The sequence below is a fragment of the Siphateles boraxobius genome, unplaced genomic scaffold (genome assembly GCF_051911475.1).
Source record: "Siphateles boraxobius isolate OS27281-9 unplaced genomic scaffold, OSU_SipBor_1 3, whole genome shotgun sequence".
NCBI lineage: Eukaryota > Metazoa > Chordata > Actinopteri > Cypriniformes > Leuciscidae > Siphateles > Siphateles boraxobius.
Genome location: NW_027508919.1, coordinates 6656368 through 6675325, shown reverse-complemented (window position 1 = coordinate 6675325; position 18958 = coordinate 6656368). Strand labels below are relative to the sequence as shown.

At 38.2% G+C, this 18958-nt stretch overlaps 1 protein-coding gene across 1 annotated transcript in view; it reads left to right on the top strand.

The window, feature by feature from the left end:
• Positions 1-18958, top strand: part of ctnna1 (catenin (cadherin-associated protein), alpha 1) — a 157130-nt gene that overhangs the window by 14181 nt on the left and 123991 nt on the right. Inside the window, exons 5-6 of the mRNA XM_077247593.1 lie at positions 91-210; positions 2442-2711. Of these exons, the coding sequence (XP_077103708.1) occupies positions 91-210; positions 2442-2711 (390 nt within the window). The remainder of the gene's footprint in view (positions 1-90; positions 211-2441; positions 2712-18958) is intronic.

The window sequence follows — 18958 nt, the reverse complement described above, 5'->3', positions numbered from 1 at the left end:
ATGTCGCACTTAATATATGGTCTAAAATAAATGTAATGAGAGACATTAAGGCTTCTTTTCTTTAACGGCGTATTGAACTTGATTCCACAGGTGGAGGAGAGCCTGGTGAAGGTGCGTAATGCCGGCACTGAGCAGGACCTGGGTATTCAGTACAAAGCTCTGAAACCGGAGGTGGATAGACTGAATGTGATGGCGGCCAAGAGACAGCAGGTAAACTGCACCCAATGTTAATAGAGCTAATTTAATTCGGGGATGTACTAGGGCTGTGTATTGATATGCCAACAAATATGCTGATATATTGCTATATTTCTTAGGAAGATCTAATAAAAAAAAACTGGCAAAGTACACACACAAAAAATATTTAATTGCAGCTGATACTTATTACCGATTGCCGATCTTGGGGGGGAGAGCACGACTGGATTGGAGCAGTTAGTGACAAAATGCAGTTAAATGAAAATTGGGTCTTTGGGATTTTTTTGGGCTTATGAGGTTAAGCGGTAGTCGACAGTGATGGATTTCAGGATGAATTTTCCAGGTGAGCTCACTGATTAATAGAATTAACAATGTTTCTCTATTTGAGAGAGATTATAGTATCTTGACAAAGCTAATTATTTCTCAGTTCGAATATAGAGTTGAGTTGTTCATTTTATTTATTCAGTTTGATTTCCCCTCTCATGCTACACTGAGCCCTTCTAAGTGTAAATATTTTTTAATCATGCGTGCTGCGATACAACACTTTTACTTGCTTTTTGGGACAGCTGACGGAAAGCTGACCTGCCCACGTCTTTTCAAATCTTGCCTATTTGAACATCCAAGCGATTTTATGTCATTCAGTAGTAGGGGTGTGAACCTACACTGGTCTCACGGTTCAGTTCGATTACGATTATCATGTCATCGATTCAGTTCAATTCGATATCGCGATGCATCGCGGTGCACTGCATCTGCAATTTAAATTTTACTCCAAAAGTGATGTGCGCGCGCGAGTTCGCCTGTTCGGGAAGTAGCACTGACAGAAACTGTGATATTCCAGTTTAAGTTTCAAGGGAGTAAAGCCTGTTTATGCCATTTAGTAAATGAAATTGTGTCAGATCAATTTTGTTGTAAAGAAATGTTCATTTAAAAGCAGCGCACATTCATCAGTGTATAATGTGACCATAGAGATGCGCGCATCAACCGTCGCCGAGCACGCTGTTGAAGGTAACGATCATCCATTTATAATCACGCGTAACAACACAGAATAATTGTAATTTGAACATCGGGTTCGGATACTTAAATCAGCTCTATGTGTGCGTGACATGAGCGCGCACAGCACGTGTCTTCTCCAGGTCGTGCTTAACGTTACCAGGTTGTTCATTAGAGCCGAAATGTGCCTAGAATAGATGTAGGCTTTTAAAGTATTCGGAGCATTTTTAATTACTCGCACTCGCGTCTCGGCTCCTCTGCCATTGTATGCTACCGCGACAAAGCACACACGCGACAAATGACGTCAGAAAAGCGTCAGTATAACCGGTTATGGTCTATTACTGAACCGATACCGAATCGTCCTCGTCTGCATCGCGATGCATCGTAGAAACGATTAATTTCGACAGCCCTATTCAGTAGTATATGGGCGCTCTTTGAGAGACTGTTTCCTTTGCGTTTATACCAACAACGTGCACACAAGCCGCCTGTTAGTTTTGGGCATGTTGATTGATTCAACTGCTTTACCCATTTTATTCCTCTGTCACATTTGCCGGTTTCACGTTAGTTTGTGTAGCACAGTATTTTTCTGGTACCAGTATTTTTCCGGTACCGCTATACCAACCCTACTAGGGATATCTCAGGTTTGACAGCAATAATTGATCATGAAAAACCAAAATGGACCCTGTTTTTTTTTTTGTTAAACCGAGGGAAACATTTAAGAATCTGAGTAAGGTTTATAAAAATGAGGGGATGAACTGCAGATCTGTGGCCATGGATTTGTTGGTCTTGTTTGTTTTTTTGGCTGTAACTTGTGTACTGACAGACAGCAATTTGTGTCAACACTGTACACTGACTTTAAGTATGGGGCAACAACAGCAACACTTTAGAGATTAGAGGGTGTTCACGCAGGGCACATTCCCTTTTCAAACAGCTAGACAGAGTGTGAATGGAGCAGGCAGTTTATTTTTGACACATCTTGACACGATGTCTTAAAAATGTGCCACTTTTTTTCCATCTGAAAAGTCCATCTGACTAATTTTTACGTAGACGTAGAACTAAAATGTAGACAAAATGACCAAAACACCCAATGTCTCCATTTTGGCACATTTCAATGCTGCAGATTTGCCAAACTGTACGTTCATGATCTGATTATTAGCATGTGTTGGCCCCTGGGGGGGTGCTTTGCTCTTTCAGAGTCCTTAATATGACAGGGCTGTAACATCACCCCTAAATTCTCCTTCCCCCTCTTTGTATGACAGGAACTCAAGGACGTCCATCACAAAGACCAAATGGCAGCAGCTCGGGGCGTCCTTCAGAGGAACGTTCCCATGCTGTACACAGCTTCACGTGCATGCCTGCAGCATCCAGACGTGGCCGCGTACAAGGCCAACCGGGACCTCATCTACAAGCAGCTGCAGCACGCTGTCTCCGGCATATCTAATGCAGCCCAGGCTACCAGCAGCGAGGACTCCAGCTTCCCCCAGTCTGCAGGTGGAGGAGAGCTAGCCTACGCCCTCAACAACTTTGATGTAAGTCCATGGACCATTGGATTTCAAATTTTTGGGCCAGTTTCTCTGATCCAGGCAGAAATAGCCTTCTAGTGGTATCAGTGGAGAATTGTCATTCAGCATCACAACTGAGGCTAAACTGAGAATTGGCTTCCCTCTAATTGAAGGGATTGTGCTCTGTGAGCGTTGTCCTTTAGGAAAAAAAAATTCTTGCCCATTGCATTGGGACAGACTCCATATTGCATCCTGCATTGAAGTACTTTTCTCAAGGACAAAAGGGTAGAATAACAGTGAAAGTTGTGGACTTTTTAGCGAGGGTGCCAGAAGACCGTTCGATAGAGCTTATTATGGGTTCTAGATTGTAAAATATTTAGAATTCAAGGAAAAGGTTGCATTGAAGTGTTGAAACTGAGTCCTTTGCAGACTTTAGGCTTTTAAAAATATCCTTTAATTGCTGAATCAGTAATTCATCTACCAATGTTTGCCATTAAATTTGACATATTGGCTATAGAAAGATCAGGCTTTGGCTTAAAATGCATTGTTTTAAAATACTTGATTTTGAAAATTGTGGTAAAGTTTTACACTGTTGTGTAAAAACCACACAAAGTGATGAAGAGTAGCATATTGTGAGTAGGATCGAACAGCAGTTGCATCACCCTCTGCAACTGCTCCACACAGTTTTATCAACAAAAGCGCGAGAGCAGTAAGTTGTTGACAAATCCAGTGTGTGATTGAACTGTGTCGAGGAGACCGTAATCCACGATTCAATCAGATTATATTTGTATGTCCAAACAAAGCTGAGCTACTGACCTCAGAGAGTCTTTCACAAGTTTGAACTTTTGTTGCAGACTGCAGTGTTGAGTCAGGTCAGCACCAAAAGCTTATGAGAAATAGCATGCTGATTTAAGCATCTAATGCATTTATTTCCTTATGTGACTTGTATTAATTAATTCACATCAGAGTCTCTAAATATAATTTGAGGTTAAGGGTAGCAAGTGATCATTAGCTATCCTTCATTTATTTCCAGAATAAGATGCAAACCGTTAGTCTAACTGTTTTTGGTCTGTTGCACTCTACATTTTAAACAATCAGTTAGTGAAATAATAAATTCAAATGATATGCATGAACTGAAATGTTGCCATAGAGATATTGTAAAAGGGAGGGGGGAAAGTTGGTTCCAATGGCACCAGCTGTGTTTGTGTACTGGGTGTCCACATTTCTTTTGAATTTTTTTGTCTAGCAAATGCAACCTGTACTCTTAAGTAATGGATAGTTTGTTCCTAATGGACTTTTTTCCTCCACTTGCCACATTGATTGCTAAATGCAGAATTTTAACAACAATTTTAATTTGTTCAAATAGGGATGCACGGCAATGGTTAAACAAATTTTTTAGCAAACTAATAGTGATTCGGAGCCTTAATGACGATTCGATACGATACTGATTTCTTAAGCCAACGATTCGATTATTTTCGATACTTCAGAATTTCCCGCGAAACGATTCGCATTTGCATTTAAATATATATATATATATATATATATATTTTTTAGATGACTTAAACAAGTGACAAATGAATGAATGAATGAATATGAATGAATAATTCAAGACAAGAAATTTCTGATTTCATGATCAATACACCTGCCAACAACTGCTGCTGCTGTGTCTGCCAGCGTTTAAGTCATGCGCATAATCTAGACACCTCGCGAGTGTATAGACAATTCGTGCGCAACTGCGCATAGTCACGGTATCGGTTTAAGTTGGAGAAAATAGCCGCAGGGGAACTTAACCTTCTAGGTGTAAGGGTAGCAGTTTGAATAAATAATAAACATAGCACTTTGAACTCTTCTCCACTTTATTATACCACACATCAGATCACTAACTCCAAAAACCCGCGACACTCCAGTACCAAGTGCGCACGACCCATTCCTACCTACGGCAAGCCCCGAGGGGAAAAATAGATTGCATACACACAAACAACGAGCGCCAGTCCATCATACCGGTATTATTAGTTGGATTCTGTCATGTACAATCCAACAAAGTCTGTTACAATAATAATAATAAAAAAGATTTTGAGGAGAGTTACACTGTATTGAGACAGTTGAGAAATAATAGTATTTTTACAGTTTTCAACAATAATTGCCATTGTTGAACCCTTGATCTTATTATGTTTCTGATTTCTCAGTTTTGTCATTATTTTAGCAAATAATTTATTTTATATGTTTTGAGACAGTCTGTTATAAGAAGTTTCAAAGAGTTAGTAAAAGAATAAAGTAAAAGTTAAAACTTTTTTATTTAAGTAGGCATCTATTTTTTTATTAAGTATTTATTTTGTATTAATTCATAACCTCACTGTATTCATTTATTATGTATCATTATTGCGTGATATTTGTGTCAATAATCGTCAAGCACAGGTGACTTAGCGTAGTGGGAGGGGGCCCCCAAATCAAATTCTGCTTAGGGCCCCCAAAAGACTTGGACCGGCTCTGATATCTATTATATTTCAAGTAAATCAACAAAAAAATAAATTAGCCTTATATTGAGAATACAGAAACAGTATTTGTTGCGAGCAGGACGAGGCAGAGGGACGTGAGAGAACGGCGCGAGGCCGGTGGCATGAGTGTTAATGAACGTCACGTGATGTGAGACGCACCGGGCTCGCATCTCCGCTCCTCCGTGAGAGATACGAAACCGGTGCGTCTCACATCATGTGACGTTCATTAACACTCACGCCACCGGCCTCGCGCCGTTACATTATAGCTGTCTTTCTCTTTGCAAACGGCAACATCTCTTACCACTGCTCCATCTGTTTTCCTGAAGCCAAAATACTTCCACACCCATGACTTGACACCGACTGGAGTGTGTACCATTTCACTTTCATTGCCAGCTCGCTCTGATGGTTCCATCCCTCTTGAAAGTCAGACTCAACAATGTGTGTGAATTAGAAGACAATGAGGTTAACGCCACACGCAGTTTAGGAGTAAGTTATACGCATATGTCGGAGCGGATGCTGAAAATAGACACGCGAACAGACAGGCGGCAAAATAAACACATTAATCAATACTCTTGCGCAGGGCTCGAATTTCGGTGCGGGATTGCGGGTATTGCGCATCATTTTAATCATTCCCGCAGTAGAGGCTGACATTTTTTCGGGAATCCCACGGGTCACGGGATTCCCGTGGGATTCCTGCAGGATGGGAGTCATCTTTGCTATCAATCACGGGATTTGGCCGGTACAGGATAAATGGTTAACGGGAGCAGACGGGAGCGGGAATCAACCAATAGCAAAGACGACAAAAAAAGAAAAAAGTAAATGCATCATTTTGTAGTTTCCTTTTAATACGCCTACAATGTAACGCAATTAAAAAATAACTACACGACCCAGCCGTCCCAGAAGCCATCAGTGCTTTTTGTCACGGCTTACCGCCGAAATTCAAAGAGCAGTGATGGAGGGAGCTAACAGCCGCGGAGAAGTCGATGTGGCAAAAAATGATTTACAGCGCAAAGTCAGAAGTAATGACATGTCTATTAAGTTCACAGAACTGGTCGGAAAGTCTGAAATATTAATTAAGTTTATGAGAGTAGAATGTGACGGTGATAGTACAATGTACGCTGCTTGTAAGACATGCTTAGTCTTAGTCAAGTATGCAAGTGATTCAGGGACGAGCGGTCTGAAGAAGCACACTTGCAAGGCAAATTCGGGAAAGAATCAGGCAAGCATCGCTTCGTTCATCAAGCGAAAATTGCCGTATATGGGAGCGGTACAGGAGCGGGAGTCAGTTTAAACAGGAGCGGGATGGGATTGGGAGTCAATTTACCAGGAGCGGGATGGGATGGGATTATTTTTTAAACTTTGGTCTGGGAGTGGGACGGGACAAGATTTCTTTCTATGGGAGTGGGACGGGACAGGAGTGAAAATCCACTCCCGTGTCATCCTCTATCCCGCAGGTCTTGTGTTTATAATGCGGCGGAATTCCCTCAAACATTCATTCAATCTAGCACAGTGGTCTCCAACATGGTGCCCGCGGGCACCTGGTAGCCCGCATGGAGTCTCTGAGTCGCCCGCCGAGCACGTTCTATAAATAGCCTGAATTGTAATCTTTCATTTCGCTTTTTTTTATTATTATTATTTATGATGGCATAAAATGAGAAAATAACTAATGGTAACATTTCATATACCATTAAAACATAATAAAATAATTTGAAATATTTAGAATCTGCACGTCGAGGAGGTTTTAAAAAAAAAAACGCAACGTAGCTGCTAACTTCTGTGAGTTGAGGCGGTCGCGGGCAGACGGTACATACATAAGATAAATTGAACTATAAAAAAGAAAAAAAGATTAATTATGGCTGATGATGCAGGTCATGCAAAAAAGAAGACGACTTATTATTTTAACGAGGAGTGGGAAACAGAATTCCTCTTCACTAACGTTAAAGATAAAGCTATATGCCTCATCTGTGGAGCTAGCATTACGGTTGCCAATGGTCTATGGCAGGGGTCTCCAACACGTCGCTCGCGAGCTACCAGTGGCCTGATTGTGCTCAAGTTCAGTAATTTATCTTTTTTGACTCATTCTTTTTATAAAAATGATTTTAAGGCTGAAATATGCAAGCTTTTTATAAATCTTTTTTTGTCAAAAACTTTATTTTAACTTGTAGGCTACATGTTAGTAGATAACATGTCGCAAGACACTCCTTTAACCTGTTAACCTTCAAGGCCACTTTTGAAAAATCCCCAGAAATGGCATACCCAAACTTAAACAGATACAGTTCATGAACCCTTTGCACTAAAAGCACAAGTATGATCTCATTTGAAAGCTGACACCTAGTAGTTTATTGTAAATGTAGAAATAATTATTGTCATAATGAAAAAAAAATGTTTAAATAGCTTCAAAGTTTTGTAAAGTTATTAGAAATTTACTTTCATGAAACATCTTCATAAAAATAAAATTGAAGTTGGCCCTGGAGCAATCTAGAAATGCACTGCAGCTAAAGCCATATGTGTGACCATTTTATATTTAAAATCTGAAAATGATAAGTCTAAAACTCTGTATTTAGTTAAATGTTTTTCAAGATCATGTCAAATTACTTTATTTTGATTAGACTCTAAAATGCAAACTGATGTTTAGTTATCTTCTCAGTCATCTAATCAGTCTTTTGTCTCTATTATTTTGTGGTGCAAACGAGCCCCATTCAGTGTGAGTCTCCCCTGCACACATTTACACCTCTCCAGACTGGTTATGGCTCTAAATATGCATTTCTTTTGTCTGCATTATAGCTACTAACGACTGGCTATTCACAGGCTATTCATAGGGTTTCAAACCCTAATTTCTTTTATCAAAGTTCTCACTAAATATTTGAAACTGGTATCAAATGCACTGAAACATTTCAGTAAGCATTCCTATTTAGAAAAAAATCATAAAACAATAACTGCTGGTGGCAGGTGCACCTGGGCTAGCTAGCATGTTAGCTTAGCACACCATCAATACACGACCATTTATGAGATTGAAACCATGTTTGTGCTCCAAACTTACTTTATAACGCAAGTCGAGTGTTTTAAATAATCTTCTGTGATCTAATTTGGCTTCAGATAAAAAAAAAATCCGACAGAAAATGTATTATTTATAGTGTTCTGCACGATGATGAAATCTATATCGATTAGCATTGCATTATAAATATAATCTATTATTATGAAATACCTGGCATGGCTTGAAGAACACAGGTAACTCAAATATCATTGCAATCATGTTTATTGTCTTCAAAACATCTTTATCTGCATGTTACAGCGATCTCTGTCAGCTACTTTCTGTATCAGTGACGTCCTGGAATGTCACATGACTATGGGTCTTCTTCGTGATCCATATATGGACTGTTATTGTGCATATAGCGCCCTCAGGCTATTGGTATGAATTGAAAACACAGCACATCTCAGTAAGAAGCGATCATAATGATTACATCGACGCATTTGGGTATAAATTCAACAAATATTATTCCTGTCTATAGAAATATGATGTGAATCTATGAGAATATATCAATATTTCTCCAAGTCTGCACATTTTTGAGCTAAAGCCCTGAGGGACGATGTTTTGCGAATCGCTGTCATGACGACAGCACGGAGTGTTTTTTATGAATGGACCAGCTGACGCTCATAATTCATATTAAAGGTATCGACTCATTTTTCCATTTCATAACTCCTGACACAAATTAAGACATAACTGTCACTATAAGTTTCTCAGAATACAATAGTGGTCAAATACTGAATCTTGAGTATTATATCTTTTTAATGATGTATAGTTTGTCAAGGTATAACATTAAATCTGATAGTAAATTTGAACGAAATAAAAAAAAAACGCTTCAGTGCGCCGACGCTCTGGAAACGGTTAACAGGTTAAAATCTGACCATCATTTTTAATGTTGTTATTTTGTTTATGTAAACAAAAAGTGCAAATGAATTCTAATTATATTTGTTATTTGCTGTTTTTCGACATAAACCTTGGTGAATTGATTTTATTGTGTAGTATTAGTACTTTTTGAACAGGATTCTGTGATAACCGTGATCAATTTGGTCACTATAATCATGAAATTTTAATGCCATTTCATCTCTAGTTAAGATGCACTGGAAAATCAACTATAATTATGTGTTTTTACAGTATAATATTCAAAGTACAATTTTCTTTAAAAAAATTAATCTCTGATTCTGTTCTTTTCTCTGACATTTAAGGGTGACATATATCGTTCTACAAAAACTAGTTGTTAATATGAGAGTTATGAGACATTATTTAAGAGATTTAAGTATTGTATTAGCCTACATGAGTAGCTCTCGGCCACCATCTTTTTTAAAAAGTAGCTCTCAAATGAAAAAAGGTTGGAGACCCCTGATCTAGCATCTAGGCCTATGAGTAAATTTAACCTAACAGATTATAAGATCAAATCAGACATTTTAAAACTTTATGCGAGACGCAATTTCACAAACAGCGTGAGTGATTCTGCCAATGCCGCGTCTTCTCTGTCTCTTAAAGTAGGTTACACAAGGCAAGCCAATCGCGGTGCAGCTGCAGGCGGCGACTCTAGACTCTCGCGTTTCAGGAGTCGGGACATTTGATGGAAATGTCACTTGCACAATCGGGCCATTGCATCGTCACTATTGTTTATAATTTGTGCGTCTTTTTAAGTCTTACCCATTTAAACATTGAAGCGATTTTAAACCGCATAACAAACAGCTCGTGAGTAACAAAACTGAGTTCTTTTTCGCGAATTATAGCACTTTAACGGTCAAAAGCACACAACATTGTCTTAATTCCGGTCTTGGGGAGTATCCTCTCAAACGCAATCGGTTATGTCTTAAAAAAATAATACAAAAAGAAAATGCATGTGACACTATAATGAAAACAGTATGGGCCGTTCACGTTACGTCTTTTGCGCGCTCATCCTTTACTGAAACGTCTTCGTCTTCATGGAGAACGTGGCTCATGATTGCTAAGCAACAGGGAGCCCTTTTTAAAAGAAGAGAAAGTGGCGCGGACTGCGCTTCAAACATGTTTGTTATTATCGCAAGTCTTTAGTCTGAGACTAAAAACTGTGAACCCAAGTCTTTAGATGTGAGCTGATAATCTTATAAAGTCTTTTCTAAATCTTTTCAAAGTCTTTAGGTGTACAGAAAGCATTACACGCAACATGTGAACGTTGGATCTGTGCACTAGTTTTAAAGTGAGAGTAGCCTAAAATGTGTCTGTCATTATTGTATATAAAACAACAAAAGATAGCATTCTTTGTAAGGAATCAGGATTAATAGCCTATTTTTCAAATTATACAGGACTAAAAGACTATTCCGTGTTATTTTACATTTGATTACTTTTTTCCGTTTCTGTAGTATTTCTGAATACTAGTGTTATTAGACCTAAACTTTTCTCTTTATTTCATGTATTTATTTGTGCTACTTTTTTCAATTTAATTCAAAGACTGAAATCAAGCTTTCTTTTGTTGTGTAAACTAAAAAAAATGACCCCATTTTAAAAACACAAATACAATGAGTGAGCAAACATTTAGCTGGACGTATTTTTAAAAATTGTCTAAAGAACTCCCCCCTCAAATTAAAAAATCCCCCCCATAAGAATAACTTAAAGGGGGGATTTCCCCCCAATTTTCCAAAACGAAATTCAGGCCCTTCTCTTGCGGGAGCATCGATGCATTGAATCATCGGCTGTATAATCGATGGATCGATACGAATCGATTAATATTTACACCTACTACTAATCTTAATTCCAAATGTTACATTCTTACTTTCTATTGTAACACAGAGGTTGCCTAAGTGCATTTATTCACCAACCATGATCGCAATAAATGTGAATGAGATTCATGTTTGGCTTTAATACAGTTTGTCACAGAAGGCTCCCTCGCAAATCGCAGACACAGCCTCATGAAGAAACACATACTGGCTGTATGACTCTTGCATTCGAGCAGAATTTCACTATGGACATCGCTAAACTTCAAGTTTGTCTGTGTTGTCAGATCATCAGTGCCTTTTTGCATCACAGAGAGCGTATGCGCATGGTTGCCAGGTTGGGAAGATTAAGTAAAATTGTGGACTGACAGAAATTGTGTCCTTTTAAGAGAAAAGTTCAGTTTTTGGGGGATTTATGCTCTTATCATCTGGAAACACCAAGCAGGAAAGATAGCGGAGGCTTGTTACAATGCAAGACAACGGAAATGTCAGATAGTCAAAAAGTTTTCAAGACAAATAAGCAGCGAGCCAATATCGCGTTGTGCTAGGTTTCCTTTCCTCCTCTGTTTTAATGCTGTTTTAAAAAGAAATGAAAGAAAAAATAAATATATAGAAATATAAATTTTCTGTTTTATTAATAATACTATTTGTTGGCTAAAACCAATTAGGTGCCTTTATCGATTTGAATTTATACCTGAATGCCTGCATTTGGCTGCTAGTGGGTGTTTTTTTCCCTGCTGATGGACAACAAAAATAAACATCTTACAACTCTGCTGATCTCAGTGCAATTTGATTGTATCTGTAGTTTTTGCGTTGACTGAAGCAGGTGCCTCTAATGAAGCTTGAAGTCGCTAGAGTGTTTACAAACAGTTTTGCTCTTGATGTGCAGAATATACTTTTATTTTATTTGCTGCTTTGAAATGGATGCTTTTTCGTCATGAAATAATGATGAGAGAAGGCTTTAAAAGCTTAGCACAGCACTTCATTTAATTTTTAACATTCCTAATTAGAGCATGTCTATCAGTCCAGCTCATATCCACAATTGTTTTATGATTAATCATACCTTTGCCTGGGCAACACAGCTCAAAATATAATTTAAGGTGATGCATCCTCCTGTTAAATTAACAAAAATCAGTCACTGCAGGTATTTCTCTCTGCCTCTTGTGGCAAGAGGGTTTGCTAATCAAATTCCCTTTGCCTCGATTAGCTGTTGAAAGATTTCTCATACAAAGGAAAGGAGTCCGGATTGGCGTTGCCCTGCTAAAGAGAGAATCAACACATCAGATCAAACCTGTCGCTCATGTCTCTCACCAATTGATGGTTTTCCTTTTTTTCTTTTTTCTTCTTTTTTTTTTGTTGCAAAAGTGCGTTCTCATCCTCAATTCTGGGGTCTTTTATTTTTGGAGTAATGGATTGTTTTGAGTTTTGTTCTCCCTTTGTTTCTCCAAGCTGTCTCTGGGGTGGTTGGCTCAGAGCTCAGGGACTTTAGTGGGCATTGATCTTCCAAATCTGCTGTCTCTGGGGCTCACATGCTCCGTCACATGCAAGGCTTTTTATATATAGATGAGAAAATTTCATCCTATATATAATTTTTTTTTTTGCTTCCTCAGTATCTTAAGATGAAATCACCCATTTATTTCATCTTCCCTCTTGACTGCAAATACATCTGGATGTTGATAGATTTATGCAGAATTCATTAGTCATCTGTAGGTGTAGTAGCATGAGTCAGTTTCTGTGTTCTTGCTCTTTTGCTCCTCCACCCATCATTCGTTCCCGTTTTCCTTATTACACGCTACAATTATTATCAACAATGAACTGACATCCTCTTTTTTTTTTCTGCCTCTGACTGGATCCCAGAATGTATTGTCACTTTTGTCTATGGACTTTCAACTGTATCTTTCATCTTTGTTTTACCCCCAGGGTTGGTTCCACAGCATTAGGTCTTTATTATTGGTGCTTGCCTGTAAGGTGAAGCACACTATTATCTCACACGCTGCTGCCTCATCCATACAAATGTCTGTATGTAACTCGTCCTGCGCCTTTGTCGTAGACCTATGAATGAGGTGTCAAATTGTGCAGATTGAGTAGAGGTGTGCTATCACTTTTTACGCGATCGGGCGTACGATGTTCGCACTAGGGGTGGGGGGAAAAATCGGTGCATCTATGCATTTCAATTTCAATTTTCAAAGTCATTTCTAACCATTCTGGATCGATTCTGATAATTTCAGAATTTTGCTAAAGCAGTTTCTGTGTGCGGTCTTGCATGCTGGGATTTTTCTTACCAATGCCCTAGGAAGGCATTATGTCATTTGGAATGCAGTGGGCTTATATATTAAAAATATGAAACTCAATGCCAGAAGGCTTCTTTCAATTTCAAATGCTCTTGCACTTTGTGAAGCGCGCTTGTGCATGCGGAAGTGCGACTCTGTTCAAGTGGTTAAATGTACTTGCATCTCAAAAAGGTTTTATGACGCAAAATTAATGTAAACAGTCAGTTATGTCTTAAGGGAGTAAACAGACAGGACAAACTACATATTACATTTTGAAAGAGATCTGTGCATTACACCGTTTCCTAACCAGATGTGATAAGATTCCACCGACAAATTATTTGTCTGTCCACACTAGGCTTGCTACGATAGTTGGTGTTAACGTTGTTACCGGTGTTCAGAAGCAACACCGGCTACATCACTTGCCCACCGTGGCACAGCCCGCCAACGTCGATTTGATTTTTTTATATATATATATATATATATATGTAAATATATATATATATATATATATATATATATATATATATATATATATATAATCGTTCAGTTAGAGAGCACTATTAAACTGAACGTGTCAGCTTGATAAATCGTGAGACAAACAAGAATCGCAGCAAAGATCAGATTTGCGTGCCAAACAGATGGAGCACAATAGAATAGTAGTGCAATAATTCTGACTAAAATATACATATTGTTTGTTGTTGGAGACAATAAATGTGCCATATGTGGAATTTTAAACCAAGTATATTTTTGAAAGTCACCATTATAATGGGGTAATCAAATGCAGGCTAATAGAATTAGTTTGTTTTTAGTTTCATTTTTAGTTGAGCCTTTAGTCATTTTAAAAACAAAAGCATTATTTTTGTTTTTAGATTTTAATGTTAGAATGTAATGTGATTTTAACTACCATTTTGCACAATTTATCGTATAGCCTACATTACATTCGCTATATATTTGTTTCCATATCCTTCAATATCAACGTTTGTATATCATTGAGCAGGATGTGAAATATTTTTTTTTACAAATAAATACAGATTTTCTTTATCCAAATAGAAAAACGTAGAAAGTACCAATATATATATGTATATTGTATATCGCTATTTAACACACACACACACACACACACACACACACACACACACACACACACACACACACACACACACACACACACACACACACACAGAGTAGCTACAATATGAAGTTTATGCAACAATAGCATGCATACACACAGTAGCTACAGTATGAAGTTTATGCAACAATAGCATGCATACTATTATGAGTGGAAATGTCTTATCTAAATCTTTCCTAATTTTCAAATCACGTTCTTCTAAATCCAAGGTGCACAGCCTGGACGATTTACATGTCAATTACTCGTGGGTGTGGTCACATTAGAGCTGAGTCGTTTGAGAAACTGTACGTCGTTGCTTTCATACAGATTACTTACAGAGAATATTTGTTTTTGATTTGATTTACAACATTTAAAAATAGAGACTTCAAGCTTTGTAAAGACATGTCTCAAGTCTATGAGACAAACAATCGCTGAGTTACAGGTAATTTTCGTTCGAGTCTCAGAATGAACTTCACATTAAGAGAGACGGCAGAACGCAAATCGTTTATTTTTATTTTACGAAAAACACAATTTTGTTTTTATTGTGAGTGTACACACCACACAAATAAGATATTTAAAGGGGTCATATAATGCCATTTTCATACAAGTTAATTTGATTCTTTAGGGTCTAAATGAAAATTTTGTAATATACTTTAAAAAAATTCTTTAGTATTGTAAGAAAACACTAATTTTACCTTGTCAAAAACAGCTCTGTTTTCAGCACGCCATTTCAGTGCATATGCCTTTAAATGATTATGAGCTTCGCTTACTCCGCCCCTCTGTTCTGCGGGCGTTCATAACAGCGTTATGACCACACCGCACGTGGAGTGTTTCTTTGACAACAGTTGAGGGTATAGGAAAAAAATGGCAGCGGGAGACTCTGAGGAGGACACATCTGTGCAACCGTATCAGTTTGAACCGGAGTCGGAACAAGATGACGCATGACGGCCCGAAGAAGTTCGACAATTAAGGCTTGAACATGACGTTTCTGAATGGTTGGTTATTATATTGTCACTTTTGATCTATCTTTGTGTACTGGAAGGGTAGAGTAACTTAGTGAGATGTACGAACGCTATGTGTTTACTGATGTAAGTTATACGTACTCAGTTTGTAATAACACAATAACCATAACGCTTTGTCCATTATAAACGTGGGATTATGAATTATATTGAGAACGTCGTACATAGAAAACATGCCGTATGTACCCTGAGTGTAAACCTTAGCCGCATTCATCATGAAGCGATTTGCAAAGATTAATATAAAGGTTAATAAAATTTTACACTTACTTTTTCTGGAGGTTCAGCAGGGAGACATGAATAGTTGGTAACGATTCTTTTTTTCAGGAGCAGCTTCTTATCAAAATCAGCTTTATAAGTTACTTCCTTCGTTAATAAAGCAGTCTGGTGAGAAGATTTGCGAATCGTGCAAACATGAAAGCATTGACATTGCTCGTGGGGAATATTCCCTTCGAAAACAAAACTTGGCCACTGTGTCTTCAGCGGTTCGGATTTAGGAACATCAAAATTACTGCCGTGTTCGTTATTACACCCAAGAACAGAACACCACAATCGCTTAGACGCCATTCTGCTCCAGCGTATCAACAATGACGGACTATGATGAGTGACAGCTCGCTCAGGGCAGGGATCTGTTGAAACGCTGCTGTCAATCAACAATCGTGGGAGGTGCGTCCGATTTAGTGACGTCACCAATTTTACGACGTCATAGGGCAGCGAAAGATCGTTGATCGAAAGATCGCCTATGCAGAAGAATATCAACGCCTACGTCTACATCACTGTGTCTTTGGCACCGCCCACTGGCGCATTAGTGATTCGTTGCATAAGAACAAGAAAAGATCGACACAGGATCAATGCCATTACCTTCCAAACGATCCTAATGCTAGGAATGTGTTTTTTTTTCCAACAATGTTAATGTCTCAGTATTCTGTACATTTTAGGGATGCTCCGATCGATCAGCCGGAGATCGGAATCGGCCGATATTCACATTTTATGACTCGATCGGTACTCACTAAACTTGGCCGATCTCACAAACTGATCACAATTTGATTACGTCAAAACGTGAGAAGGTGCATGATGCGTGGGGACTTAAATGATTTGGCAGTCATGTCATCGCCGGTGTGGAATTACTATGATGTGTCGAGAAACAATGAAAAAAATTAGCTATTTGGCATGTATGTTTTAAAGGAATCTCACGTGGAGCAGCATTGTCCTCCAGAGAGATCACCTTTCTGAAGAGTAGCTTCACTCTCAGTCCACACAGCGCCGCTCACTCAGAACGCACGCAGTGACGCGCTGGTTAGGAAATATGTGAAATAAATTGGGCTGTCCGTGCACGACTACTAAAGTTTTTTTCTAGTTGACTAGTAGTAGTTCATTTAAGCCATTAGTCTAATCGCATATTTATTTTAATTTGATTACTTAAATATATATGGGAGAAAATGCTAAACCATAATGAGCGTTATCGTAATATTGCATATTCCGCATATCAAGCGCATTCATAAAGCTTGCCACAAAGAACCGGCAAAAGTAATGTTTAAGCAGCATGGTACATTTTAATTGTTTATTAATAAACTAGTGATTTCTGGCTGCAAAGATACAGTAGGCGATGTTGACGCCATCTTCGCAGTAGTGAACGTGCCTATAGAGAGAAATGCACACTTCATACGGATTAGCCTACATAAGCAGAGAGTATCCCATTTCTTATCGATTTGATTTTTTTTTTTTAAAGCATTTCAAGCTTTCTATATGTTACCAGGTCTGTGAGGCAAGTCATTTATACGCTGATTTGATCGGTTCATTTATGAGATGCGCTCCAGTTCACGCGCGGGCGCCTCCGTATCCTATATTGTCTGCTATATTTCGCTTCTTATTTATTAAATCCAGCCAATTGGTTGTTGAAACATTGATTGAAATTAAGATACAATTTTTACAAAACGAAATTCACTTTAAAGAATGGCTTTCTACAAAACAAAACTTAATTAAGTGGTCAAAATCATGTCTGACCCACTCCAAATGTCTCCTTATATATTGGGCATCTTATGATCTTATCTTACCCATCTCATGCGGTTCCTTTTTCATATAATCAACATAGATGAAATTAAAAAAAGAACATTATATTATATAAAACAAATATTAAATATTTACGTTTTTTAAGTTATATTTAAACGTCAGACCACTCCGCTTTTCTCGTGTGTGGCCTATGCATGCATGTGTGCGTGCATAACGGGGAGGGGTGCGATTTTCGAATAATACCCAGCCATCTTCGAATATTATTTTTGCTTGAAATGCCCATCCCTTCTAATGAGTAGCATCAAACTACTCCAATTTGTTATTTTAGGATTTTAAATTATTTATTTAATTTTTGTTCTGCTCAGACTTGTATTGGACAAGGTTTAAGTTACATCAGACTTCTCTATTTTAGGTGATTACATGTTTATGTTGTCCTCCAAAGTTTACTATTGGACAATGTTTAATTGAACCTTGTGGGCTGCATCAGACTGCTCCATTTTGTTTGTATTTATCTTTGTCTTATACAGGTCCTTCTCAAAAAATTAGCATATTGTGATAAAGTTCATTATTTTCCATAATGTAATGATAAAAATTAAACTTTCATATATTTTAGATTCATTGCACACCAACTGAAATATTTCAGATCTTTTATTGTTTTAATACTGATGGTTTTGGCATACAGCTCTTGAAAACCCAAAATTCCTATCTCAAAAAATTAGCATATCATGAAAAGGGTCTCTAAACGAGCTATTAACCTAATCATCTGAATCAACTAATTAACTCTAAACACCTGCAAAAGATTCCTGAGGCTGTTAAAAACTCCCAGCCTGTTTCATTACTCAAAACCGCAATCATGGGTAAGACTGCCGACCTGACTGCTGTCCAGAAGGCCATCATTGACACCCTCAAGCAAGAGGGTAAGAGACAAAAAGAAATTTCTGAACAAATAGGCTGTTCCCAGAGTGGTGTATCAAGGCACCTCAGTGGGAAGTCTGTGGGAAGGAAAAAGTGTGGCAAAAAACGCTGCACACCGAGAAGAGGTGACCGGACCCTGAGGAAGATTGTGGAGAAGGACCGATTCCAGACCTTGGGGGACCTGCGGAAGCAGTGGAGTGAGTCTGGAGTAGAAACATCCGAGCCACTGTGTACAGGCGTGTGCAGGAAATGGGCTACAGGTGCTCGCGGCGTTCTCTCACGTCCCTCGGCCTCCTCCTGCTCGCCACACACATGTAATACTAGCTATTTCATATGCAAACATGACAACTGAAATCTCATAGGAGTCACCCCTCTTTAAACAGAGCGTTCAAATCAGAGGCTAAAATCAGAGGGTAGGAAAAATGCCTTTAATTTCTAAATTGACAATTATTTGATGTAAAAATCATACTAACATTATAAAATCATAAAATAATAGTTCATGACCCCTTTAAAACAACAGCAAAAAAAAGTGTTTTCATACAGAGCTGCATAAATGCAGTTATTAAGCAATCACAATCAATAGGCTATAGTCGAGATCCATATTTGGATTGATTGCAGTTCATCACTGAAACTGTTTGATCACAGATTTAGTCGCAGCAAACAGCGCAAGCAGCTTGTGACAGAACACAGACCGAATGAATGACACTTTAATTTAAGCATAAAATCTAAAATG